The sequence below is a fragment of the Camarhynchus parvulus genome, chromosome 8, assembly GCF_901933205.1.
Source record: "Camarhynchus parvulus chromosome 8, STF_HiC, whole genome shotgun sequence".
Classification (NCBI taxonomy): domain Eukaryota; kingdom Metazoa; phylum Chordata; class Aves; order Passeriformes; family Thraupidae; genus Camarhynchus; species Camarhynchus parvulus.
Genome location: NC_044578.1, coordinates 25,471,831 through 25,485,262, shown reverse-complemented (window position 1 = coordinate 25,485,262; position 13,432 = coordinate 25,471,831). Strand labels below are relative to the sequence as shown.

The 13,432-nt window shown below is 37.3% G+C and overlaps 1 protein-coding gene across 1 annotated transcript in view; it reads left to right on the top strand.

Annotated features, from left to right (window-relative positions):
* LOC115906374 (BMP/retinoic acid-inducible neural-specific protein 3-like) overlaps positions 1–13,432 on the top strand; it is a 200,976-nt gene that overhangs the window by 137,786 nt on the left and 49,758 nt on the right. The window contains 1 exon segment of the mRNA XM_030953521.1: positions 2,000–2,236. Coding sequence (XP_030809381.1) covers positions 2,000–2,236 — 237 coding nt within the window.

Genomic DNA, 13,432 nt, shown 5'->3' with positions numbered 1-13,432 from the left:
ACCAGAAAAACAGGATGTACATTTTCAAATGCTCTAAATCAGGAGGAGTTAAAGGTCTCCTCCTCTTGGAAATTAAAAAAAAAAAAACCAAAAAAACCCCAAACAGACAAACAAAAAAAAAACAACTTGGAAGGTTAAAATCTCACTCATTAGGAAAATGGTAGTAATTGTGTATAAATAAAAATGAAAAATAGAAAGAAGCAGAAAGAGGAAGCAAAAGGAAGAAGAGAGTCATCATTTCTAAATAACATTCTTTTCAAAATTTCAGCAGAAGCATTTCCTGACCTGCATATTAAGACATAAAAATTTTTGAAAAGTCATCCTTTATGGTATTAGGCCATTAATAATTTTTATTTGCAGTTACAAAAATAAAGCATGAGCAAATTATGACTATGAAAACACCCACTAAATTCTCTTTAATGTGTATATTTGTGCACACCTCTGACTCTATGCCATGAGAGAGCCATACAATTCTTAATTTGCAGTTGAAGGTAGATATACAATTATTTTCAAGATTTAACATTTTTTATATGAGTTTGTAAATCACTCAAACAGTGTGAGGTGTTGGTGATATTAAGAACAGCTCTCAGGGATGATGATCCCTGTGGTCCCTTCAGTCTCAGGATATTCTCCCTTAAAATATCCATAAGTCTTTTCTCTCTTTCCATTCTTTCCAGAATCAGTTAAATCCATAAGAAAATAAAATTATTTCCCAGACAGAATTTTTTTTACAAAAAACTTGTCATTTCTACTGGGATGCCATGAATATTTCTAGAAAACATAAGTTTTGGAGGGTTTCCAGCATATTCATGATGTTTGTCAGTTAAAATCTGGAAAATAATCTTTGCATCTCTCAGACTGTGGAGAAATGTATTATCAGAACTGTGTAAATTCTTTAATGGAAGGATTGAACTGGGTTTTTTTTTTCCTTTCACAGCCTCTATGGTTGAAAAAAGAATGTTTTTTTCACAAGAGAGCATCAGAGTTTTCCAAATTTTGACACGAGACAGAAGGAAGCACAGCCAGACCAGGTTTCAGCAGTTGGAAGGGTTCTGAAATTCTTGTTATAGCTATAGTTTTGTATATACTTAAAAATAAGGAATAAATCTCTGTGAAATCATCCAAGTGCCTATGGAGAATAAACTTATATCACCAATTACCCAATTCATATGATAAGAAATTACTTGGAACACGTGTAGCAGGAGTTTTTTGAAGCCCCACAGGTGCTGGGCTTTGCACACTTTCCATGCTAAAACTCAAGTAGATTTAAGAATAAATGTTCTTACTCAAGGTTTTGTAGCCTTACCCATCACATCCAATTGACTGTCCCACAGCAATTTGCTACCAATGCTAGAAAAATAATCAGCCAAATTTTATTTTTCAAAGATTTCTTCCAACCTAATTTTGCCCTACCTTCTTAGTTTACCCCTGCAGAATCACAGGAGATAATGAGTTGTTTAGACAAGCTACATCTTGTTGTGCCAAAAGAAGCATGGAAAACAAGCCCAATTTTGGATGGAAATGTTTACACCTCTTTTCCTGATTATGCTGTCTCTTCACTCTGTCTCTCAGGGCTGCTTTCCCTTCATCAGCATTTTCAGAATCTGCATTATTGCTGGCACCAGGATTATAATTCAGCTGTGTGATTTCCTGCTGCAAGGCTCTGGCTGCTGTTCACTCACCAGGGAGAAGTTCATGTTACCCTAGCCCCCTAGGAAAATTAAAACAATAAACTCTCTGTCTGAGGAATACAGGTTACTCATTAGTGGATGGATGTTCCATGTTGAGAGGGAAATGTGAGGAATATGTCTGAAAATAATTATTAAGAAAGGAAATACATGACATAGTACAAATGCTGGACAGATGTGCAAATTGTCCTAAAAACCCCATATATTTTTGTTTTTCATAACTGTTTGTTTGTTTGCTGTGTGAGCTGGTGAAGCTGCTCAGCTCCAGAACTTTGTGTTTAACACCAAAATATTTCCTCCATTTCCTACAGGTCTTCAGGTCATCCTTCCTGAGTACCTGCAGGAGCACTTTGTGCAGGCAGCTCTGAGCTACATTGCCTGCAATTCAGAGGGGGAGTTCATCTGCAAGGACAATGACTGCTGGTGCCAGTGTGGCCCCAAATTCCCTGAGTGCAACTGTCCCTACATGGACATTCAAGCCATGGAAGAGAACCTGCTCCGCATAAGTGAGACCTGGAATGCATACAACAGTGAATTTGAAGAATCTGGTGAGGTTTTCTTTTTTTTTCAAATTCATTTTTACCCCCTCTTTGGCTGTATCTCATAGAATGGTTTGGGTTTCAATTTGTCCCATCCATGTTTTTACAACTCGCTCATGCCACGTTGTCCCCGTCATATTTTCTGAAAAATCCTCTTTGCCCAGGATTCTTCTCCTGGGAAGCTGAGAAGCCTCAGAGAAAAAGGAAAGCAATATTATCTCATTTGCTTCTCCTGTGTTTTGCTGCTTTGGAATGTGATCTGGAGACGGTTTATCCAACATGTGAATTATTTTTACTTAATGACCAATTAAACAACCACCTGTTGGATAAACCATCTCCAAACCACATTCCAAAGCAGCAAAACACAGGAGAAGCAAATGAGATAATATTGCTTTCCTTTTTCTCTGAGGCTTCTCAGCTTCCCAGGAGAAGAATCCTGGGCAAAGAGGATTTTTCAGAAAATATGACAGTGACACCACATTAGTTTTTCCTTAATGCATCAAGGTTTGTTTCATGTTAGAATCCTGAATACTAAAAATTTTAGACTTTCTATACTGACAAAAAAAAAAACAACAAAAACCCCAAGAAAACACTACATTTAACCTGAGACCGTAAAGAAAACTTCCAAAATTAAATAATAGAACTAAAATTTTAAGTGTATAGTTTAAACAGAAGTATAGAGTATCACATAGTAAAAAAATTAGAGCTTAAAGTTTTAGAATATAGTAATATATATAACAATATAGAAGGTTTAAATCAGTAATTAGTGTATATTTTAAATAGAAGTATATAATGTCACATAGTAAAAAAATCAGAGTTTAAAGTTTTAGAATATACTGTTTTTAAAACAGTAACTGGTCCTTCTTCACCTTCTTCTTCATGAATTTAAGCAGCATTGTATAACTAAATAAAAAGAATCCACATTACAAACCATGAGTAATTAGTTATTGAGTTAAAAGTAAAAATAATTTAAGTATTATTTCTTAAAAACAGTTTATCCTTAAAAACTTTTCTCCATTTATACAAAGAAAAATACAACTCCATTTTTAGTTTATTAAAATAAAATACTATAGGACTCACAACTTTTGAGTTCTATATAAATAACTATAATATATATAATAATAAAACTATAACTATAATATAAATAAAAACAAATAAGCATCTAGATCCAAACCAAAAATACCATCTCATGAATTGAATCCCAACCTTAACAAAAAAAAAAAAAAAAAAACCCAAAAATTCACAGTTTCATACATCATTTCACCTCTCCTGATCATCAGAACTTCCTGCCCCACAGAGAATGGGAGCTACAGGTAAAATCAGCTTATGTACAAGTGTTTTCACAACTCACTAGTTCAGTGCTATCACAAACAGCTGTCTGGCCAGATGGTGGGAAAAGTAAGGAGAGCTCAGCAGACCTGGGAAAAATTGTTGAGGAAAAAAAACGGAATTGAGGGAGATAAGGAAAAGTCAGAAAAAATACAAAAATCACAGGTTGTAATGAGTTGTGTTGGAGAAAGAGAATAAATCAGTAGAAGAGGAAAGGAGGAAGGTCATACAGTGGTCAAAGGAAGGGTAGAATAAATATCAGTAAAAGAGTGTGAGTGAACAGTACTTTATACACATCCATTTTTATATTTCTTGTTTTATTGTTAAAGACTGATTCCTCAGCTCAAGAGAGCTGGTAATTTCAAGAGACCCTGTATCAGTTAAAATGTCATTTGTTGCAATTTTTAACCTGATGCTGTTTTTATCTGAGTCTGTTTAGAAGATCTGAGGCCCTTTTTCTATCCCCATTCTCACATTTAGCAGGAGGACATCAGCATTTACAATATTTCTCCTTGGAGGACCACAGACATCTCTGACTGTAAAAGCATGAATTGATGTCATGGTTTTGTGTACATTTGAGTGCATTTTCCCAATGGCTATTTGGACACTTTTAATTATTTCTGGAGCCATGCTATCATCTACTACTTTTCAAGCTAGGGCAAATATATTGACTCTTCAGAGGGGCACATATTTTGTCGTATTTTGTCTTATCTGAATGGGCTGTGACATTGTTCAGTGCCTGAAAAATGTCCTTTGCAGGCACCTACTTAACAGCAATTTTAGTCAAGCTGGGAGAACACACACATCTGGGTCTGTGGAGGGTTCTTACAGCGAGCTGTATAATGGACATCAAGTTAATTATGAGTTTGAATCATTGTCAGCTACATTTCTAGTCCTATGCTCAGGTCTGTGACATGAATGTCAGGGGAAAATTGGTAAGAGTTAAATTCTGGGCTTTTAAAAGACTCTTTAGCTCTGCTGGGTGAATCACTAAAATGCCAACTTCACATATATCTGTCAATTTGGTAATTGCTAGTAGGTGTGGTTACTAAGAAGTGTGAAATTTAGGTTATTAACATCATTAAGACATATGCCACGCTCCCCTCTTTAGCCCTTGAAATATTTAAATCATTTTTAATCTAACAAATATACCAAGCATGACTTCCACAACTCAGAGGTAGCTTCTAATATTTCTGCTTTTATCTCATGAAGTGTTTTGCATAAAGATGGTCGTGGAAAGATGAGATAGGTAACCTTGTATGGGCCTGCACTTGGAAAAAAGTTGGCATGGGAATTTTTGATTGATAACTTAGTCATTGAGCAGCCAACCTCATATAAATCATATATTACCACTGAGCAGCTCTTCCAGGGCTGTCACACATGATCTGTAAGCATTTCCAGCCACACTGATCTATATATATATATATTTATAACCATTGAGACATATTCTGAAACATTTGGAGCTTGAGCAATATTTCCATAATGAAAAATTATTAACAAATATCAGTGTGATCTGATCCATGTTAGCAGCACGTTCTGGCAACAAAAGTGACCTTTATTAAGGAATGCTAGAAAACTGCTAAGTCTTTGTCTAAATCAGTGGAAGTCAGCTCCTTAGATAACAGTATGTTGCTTTATTCTAATCTATTTATAATAAAAAATAAATTTACTGGAAGGGAGGCCAGATTATGTAGTAATTTCAGTCTGAGCAGCAAGGGGCAAAATAATCCAGAGCAGTCACTGCTGGCCCAAATAGCTACTATCAATGGCAGAGGAATTAATGAACTCATGAATTCCCTTCCATGACACTGTGAACTCCAGAGTCAACTAAAGGGAAATACAAGAGAATTAATTTTTTTATCTTTTCTGCTTCCAAACCCTTTCTCAGCCTAGGTGTTACAAAATAGTCTCCAGAAACAAATCTTGTCCCCTAATACCGACATGTAAAACTTACTGGGGTCACTTGAGGCCATTCACTGTGGGCAGGATTGAGTTTAAAGGGGAAGATGTAAATATTCTATTTAAGAGGGTTTGTTTATTCTCTGTGTTATCTCTCCTCCTGTCTGTTCAAGATAAAACAACTGAGGAATGTTTTTTTTTTTTTGAAGAAAGGATGAGAGGGCTGGGGTTGTTCAGCCTGGAGAAGAGAAGGCTCAGGGACAAAATATAAATACCTGAAGGGAGGGTGACAAGAGGACAGAGCAAAGCTCTTTTCAGTGGTGCCCAGCAACAGGAGAAGGGGAAATGGGCAGAAAGTGGAAGACAGGAGGTTCCCTCTGATCACCAGGAAAGAGTTTTTCACTGAGGGTGACCCAGTGCTGGCATAGGGAGGTTGTGGAGCCTCCATTCTTGGACTTCTCTGAAGGTTGACTGGCCATGGTCCTGGGCAGCTGGGTCTAGGTGGCCCTGCCTCAGCAGGGCTTTGGACCAGGGGTTCTTCCCCATCTCAGCCATTGTTTGATCAAAGAATTGTCCTGATTTCCACACACTGGTCTGCACTCTGGGCCTGCTGGTAGTGACAATTCTCTTTGAGCCCCTCTGGCTGTTGCAGGTTACACGACCCAGCACATCCCAGCTCAGAAAGTGCTGTTTATCCTCATGTGCAGACTGCATTTCACTCAGGCTCTTCTGGCACTTTTTAACTACTCAAATCCCATTTTGGAAGATGTGCAGCAGTATGTTATTTATCTCTCAGTAAATTTGGCTGCCTTTTTCATTTCTCTAGCTGCCCTCTAGCAATAAATATTTGATCACTATTAGCTCAATGAGCTTTGTATAACCTCTTAGTGTCAGATTATGTACCAAGATCTTAAAAAAATTACAAGAGCTTCCTTCAAATTGTTTACTCTGAACCATCTGCTTATCCTTTATCAGATCTTGTGGCCTCCAGACTCTACTACTACCCAAGAAAATGAGCAGCTGTTTCTTTATCAAAAATCCATACGAAAGCTGTTCAACCTTTATTAACAAATTTCATTAGCTTCTTGAGGAGTTTGGCTGAATTACTGTGTAAGCAAAGTGCTCCCTGAGACCATCATTCCAAGAAGCTGTGTTCTTACCACTAACACTAAAAATATCTAATGGAATCAAGCAGGGCTCAATTTTCCTTTCCTGATGTGCATGGAGGTAGCCTTTGTAGCCTGAAAAGACAACAAAAACCAACAAACTGGTGATGCAGTTTGACCTGCTGCTTTCACAGGTCACTCAGTTTCCCTGAGATTCCAGGCTGTGGAGTCCATCCATGTTAGATTAAAGCTGTGCAATCTTTTCGAGTGTCCCTGCAGCCCTCCTCACCTTTTCAGTGTTCAATTGTTATTTAATATTGACAATTTTCTTGTTCCCCTTCTGCCCCAATACAGAAGCACCTTCTTGTCCAGGTGTTTCTCCTACTTCACCTCAGTGAACTCCACCTTTCTATTGCAGGAAAAAGGTTTGACCTAAGCACTTGGATGTAATTTCTTTCTCTCAATAAAGAGTGTCAAATATTCTCTGAAAAATTCTCACATTTTGGAAGTAGGTGGGACTTCCACAGATTATGGTTGGAGCAGTGTTGAGGATGATACAGATGAAAAATTTGCTGTGTTACACATCACTGGTTTGGGAAGATTTTGACAGTGTTAAAGAGTTAATATACAAAGAAACTAATTCTGACATACAACACTGAATGGCAATTTAGCATGTTCCAGAGATCATGATCTGCTCTAAAACACAGAAAAGTCAAGAAGATCCCCAGAACCATCCACAGGCTCTGGATTCTGACAACCAGGATAAGAATATGATCACACATTGCCTGTGCCATAATCTTGGTGTGGTTGGCTGCTGAGCATCTTTGGAAATCTAAACACTCCATTTAAACAATTTATATGACAGCAATTTTCTTTTAAGGTGATCTGGTCGTTGACATTGAGAAAAAAATTTGTAGCAGTTCCTGTAGTGTAATTTCATCTTTCAGAATTAAAAAGGCTATCAAAATAAATAGGGACATGGATGATACTGTTGCTCAAAAAACAGAAAATGGCAAAATTGTGTTTTCACAATTTCTTTTTTTATCACTAGCATTTATGAGATCTCCTGGAAATATGAAAGTAAAATCTTCCATCAAGCATTTCTTTTCACATATCTGACATGCAATGGCAGCTTGTTGCCTTCTCTCTGCATATTTCACAATATGCTGAGCAGTGGATTTTTTCCCTCCTTGAAGGCAACAAAATCTCTTTTGGAATATTTCCTTGGAAAGCACGGCATCAGGAGATGTATAATAAATATTATGATACATAATTTCAAAGTAGCTTTGAAACAACAAACTCATTCTGTTAAACATTTAGTTTAAATACCAGCTAGGATGGAAGGAAAGAGCACACCCACCACAAATTGGACAGCTGGGCTCAAAGGTGATTCAGTGAAGCACTGAAATATGTGCCTGTGTGAATCATTTGAAGTGTTTGAGGAAGTGCAGATAACATTTTTTAAACAATCTGTAGTCCATTAACTTCAAGGATTTGACTTGAATGTCCAGCAGAAGCTTTAGAGGAGCAGAGCCAGAGCCACGGAGGCCCCTGAAGGGTTTGACCACAGAACACAAACACTGCTCACTCCAACAGACACGTCGGACACAGACAGAATTAATCAAAAGTCACCTTGCAAATATTTTGAAGCGCATCCACCCACAGCTTCAAATGACAAACAACTTCTCAAAATGTCGAGTTTGATTTTTTTTCAGTCACTTCTGTATCTGCTTTACAGAGATAATTCAAAAGGTAAATTTCAGTATCACAGAAAGTGCAAGTGATGAAAGTGCAGCCAAAGTAAATTGATATTAACTTTCACATGAATATTTGCTGAAACTATTTTTCATTGTCCATCCATCCACCATCACTGCTTTGATTGCAAAGTACTAACAGAAATGAATTGCTGGTGCAAGCTATTCTTAAATCCCTGGCTTCATTGGATTTGGATTTCATGTCTAATGCATTCCATAATTCCCTAATAACTCTGGGATGTCTTGCTATTGAGCATTGGTTACCCTTTACATGTACAGACTTAAAATCATCTGAAAAAATGCACAGTTTGGAAAGGTTCACCTGAAAATGAGGTCTGAACCTCAGTTAATACATAGCACTGCATAGATGTTAACAAAGTTTTTTTGTTTGCTCAGCAGAGATTGCTTTGGAGACTTTGGAGTCCTGTTCCTCTGTTCAATTATATTTTCCCCTTTCTTTACAGTGATTGAATTAATGATGTTCCCAAAATCCCTTGTATAAAAGAATTGGATTTAAAGGGCTGGAGAAAGTGGATTCTAATAGAGGAGATGCTAAGCTTATTACTGAATTAAAAATCAGTAATACTGAAGATGGGGAAGTCCAACCATTTCATTATTTTTTTGGGGGGTAGCATTTGCATCCTATATAATTACTTTTATGCAAAACCTACAGAAAGTAATAGGAAAGATCATCTCCAGCACTCCATAATCTGCAGTGAGATTTAGAGAATTATCCATTTAATAGTGCCAGGTATTTATATCTCCATTTTCAAAACTGCAAGATGTGGAAAATCACCATATTTTGCTGATACACTTTCCTAACTCTCACTTCTCCTTCAGATCATATTTTCCCAATGAAGTAAGCCCATGCTGTAAAATACCAAATTGGGAACAAGAAAGGCTCTTTCCACAAAGCACTGCTTTAGGAAAGGCAAGCACAACAGAAGATTGACCAACCCTTTGTCTGTACAAAACAGGACCCTGTCCTCACTCCTGGCTTCAAAACTTTCCATTTGTGGAGTGTTCTGATCCCAGTTTTCACACTGAAAGTTGCTTCCAACAGCCAGGCTGCAAACTGTTGTAAAATACAGCAAAATCAAAGCTGGAAATGAACATTGCAGGTGCTTGGGGGTGTTACTGTTATATTTTCTGAAAAACCCTTTTGCTAGGATTTTTTCTTTTGGGACGCTGAGAAGCCTCAGAGAATTATCTGATTGCTTCTCTTGTGTTCTGTTGCTTTGGAATGTGGTTGGAGATTGTTTATCCAACAAGCAGTTGTTTAATTAGTTTCACGTGAATTGTTTTTCCTTAATAACCAATTACTGTCTAGTTGTGTCGAGACTCTGGAAGCAGCCATGAGTTTTTAGTGAGTATCTTGTTAAACCTTCTGTAAGTATCTTTTCACTATTCTTTGGTATAGCTTTAGTATAGCATTCTATAATATAATATAATATAATATAATATAATATAATATAATATAATATAATATAATATAATATAATATAATATAATATAATATAATATAATATAATATAATATAATATAATATAATATAATATAATATAATATAATATAATATAATATAATATAATATAATATAATAATAATTTAACCTTCTAAAAACATAGAGTCAGATTCTCAATTCCTCCTTTGTCCTGAGGACCCCAAGAATACCACACAGGGGAGAATCCCTTACACTCCCTGCCAGCCTCATGTGTTTGTTACAGATGGACAGCACTGCCTTTGTGATTGCTGAGGCTGTAAAGAAGCTGCAAAATAGAAATTCAGAGACTGTCCCAACATCAGAGACAGTCCAACAGTCAATCAATACACCCAGCCATAGCAAGTGGTCATATTTGATCTCAAAATCTACACAAATCTCTCAGTACTTCTTAGAAAAGAGAATTATAGTCATAATTCTTGCATGTAGATGCTCCTAGATGCTGAGCACATAGCAATAAAGAGTGATACATCTGTTGAGTTACTTTTTCATCCATTTTTTGGTAGCAATCAAAAAATAACAGCTACAGCTGGACTTACTTAATTTGCTAAAAATATATTGATGCTTTGAGAAAGCAGGTGCAAAGCCAGGCAGTTAAACAAAACATAAAGTTGTATCTTTAACTTAGATTTGAATAGACCAAATTTCAAGCTAGAAAAAAAAGTAATGTAAATAAATTTGAATAGATTGTCCTGTGCTGAAGACAGAAGCTTTCTGTGATGCACAGAATACATTGTGAGGAGAGCCAAAGACAAATTCCAATCTTCAAGATGAAATGTGAATCACAACATAAAGGCACAGGGGGCAAGAAGTCTGCACCATCAGATAAGTAGTAGCTTTTTCACCACTTCATACACCATTGTTCTGGAATCATCTCAATTAGGGATTAATAATATATTTTATATATATTATATTATTATAATAATATAATATTTCCTGGCAGTGCATTAAGGAATGCAACCAGTGGAACAGTCTTTCTCCTCCTCTCCATCAGACAAGCATTTTAAGCTTTTGCTGTCATGTTCTCCCTGATGGACAACTCCAGAAAAGCTGCGGCAATTCTGCATTCAGCCTGTGAAATTTAATCTTTAAAATCCCTCTATCTAGTCAGAAAAATCAAGTGTAATTTTGTTTGCCACCTCAATAAGGTGCAGATTTTTGCTATTCCTGTGGCACAAATCCTTTCTTAAAACTGCTTTAGTAGAAGAGGACACTGTGGGATTCCTTTTTTATTGCCTCTCTCTGCATCCAAATCAAAGTCACCTGGTTGACAAGTAAAAAAGGTAATTCTTCCCAGCAGCCAAGCTTGTGGATTGACATCATGGAGACTCTGACCTGGGTCCCAGACTTCTCCCTTCTTACCAGCAGTGATAATGACAACCCTAACAGCTAAAAAATGCCCTCAATAACTCTTGTGTAAAATACAGTGATGGTGTCTTAAAAAAATTCAGGCTGTCATTTAATCTCTAGCTAAAAATTATCTTGGCATTTGTAGTGTTTGCTATGGTGGTTCTGCTACAGGAGGAGAGAAAGCAACCACACCCTGCCCTCCCAAAAAAGCCCAGAAAAGCTGCCCCCCAAAAAAGGCCAGCAAAAATCCCTCAAAGAGAAACTACATCCTGAGACAGATGTACCAAATGTCTCATTTATATCTGCTTCAAATTACTAAAAGGAAATAAAAGGGCAGAAGGTAACTGCAGGCATAATTTGGAAATGTCAGTTTTAACAGAGATGTTGTATTGTACACTCTGATCAGAAGAAACTCATTGCATTTATAATGGAAAAAAGATGCCCAGACTGATTTTCAGACTGAGTGTTGAGATTTCAAATCCTAAATAATGTCACAAGATGACAAGGTTTCACAGAGAGACTCTAAATTCACGCCATCATTTGCAGTGAAGGCAGTTTGCACTGGAAGTCCTCTCTTAGTCCAGTGACATATTCCTGCTTTTCCAGCTGCAGTGATTCAATTAAAATGCAGGTAAAATGAGACTAAAAATGAAACTTGGAATACAAATGGAATGCTGGAGGATTTCTTCAATTTATAGAAGCTACAAATGTAAGCTTGCTGTCTGAAAAGCTTTGTTTTGGTGGGTTTGGGGCAAGGGTCCTTGCACAGAGCCCATCCCTGATGTGCCTGGGTGACAGTGCACAGTCTGTCTCTCTCTGCTGACCAGGACAGAGCCATTGCCATGCAAAGTGAGTCCCATTTGAAACCTTAATTGAAAGACTCCTTGTGAACAGTCTGAACTGACTCACTGGCAGCTGAAGGTGCTTTTTAATCACTGAGAATAAAGACTTCAATCAATATGGTTCAAACTATTTGCCCCTGAGCAGTGGAGCGGTGGTTTGCTTTCATGCACTGCTCACAGCCTCAGGCTCAGGGCCAGGAAAACTTAGCCCCCTGAGTTCTTAATACAATTATTGTTTTCTCCATTATCTTGCAGGGGTGTTAATTTGCCTCCCAGTAATTAACTTCCCTCTGTGGTTGTCAGGAAGTTTAATCAATAACACGAGCAGATACACCAAGCTGCCGTTCCTTCTGTGACCAAGGCTCCCCTCCCAGCTCTTCCACCCCTGTGGAGGTGTCTCTGTTTTAATAAAATGAACAGGTGGGATGTGCATAATGTCTTTGGAGGGTCAGTGTCTAAATTGTTCCTGTCCTACTTCAGAAATGATGGTGCAGCTGATATAATTGCCCCCATTCCAAAACTAAAAGCATTATCCAACTCCTGCTGCACCTGGCAAATCAACTTATTAAAGTTTCCTGTGGCACTGCACTCTGAGATGCTTCAAACACTGTGATGACATTGTAATAAGAGGAGGAGCAGAAGGCTTGATCTAATATAATTCTACTTATGTCCACCATGTACAGGACATAATGTAATTCCCTTCAAAGCTAGTGACAAAATCCCCTCGTTCTTGGTGGAATTCCAATCTGCCTTGGCAGCTTTGGGCTTGCTTTATTAAGAGTGATGTCACTCTGTGGCCTCTCTTTTCTTCTAGGGCAGTGTTGTCTGTTCTGATTCATAGCTTCTTAAATCTTCTTCTGGAACAGCTTAACACTGCTTATTTATTTCAATGTGTTTTCCAAGAACATTTTTCAGTTTCACTCATTCTCTTCCCTCCTTTATCCTCCTGTGAATCATTACATGTTTATTTACCCTACACAGTTTTCAAACTCCAGGAGTTGCCAGCATGTTCAACTGAGACAAATTTTGGACTGACAGAGGTTATGTCTATATCTGCCCAAAAGGAATATGTCTTATGCATTAAATGAATTTATAGCTCTGTAGAAAGATAATAAAGGACTATGGGACATCCATGTTGCAGGACTACTTCTAAACCACGTTGAAGTCATAAAAATGTCTACCAAAAAAAAAAAAAAATCCAAAATAACCTGTAGATAAATTTTTGAGACATTTTTCTTGAAAGCTTACTGTGGCTTCCAAGGAGCATCCCTTTGAAGGGCAGAGATAGAAACATTTTAAGGAATAATGAACCAAAATCAAACCTGACAGGATGAAGGGAATGCCCTTCAAATGCTGGGACTTGCAGAGACAGCTGTGGAGTCTGGGTTTTTGGTTTCTGAAAAGGCAACTTGCTCTCAAGGTCA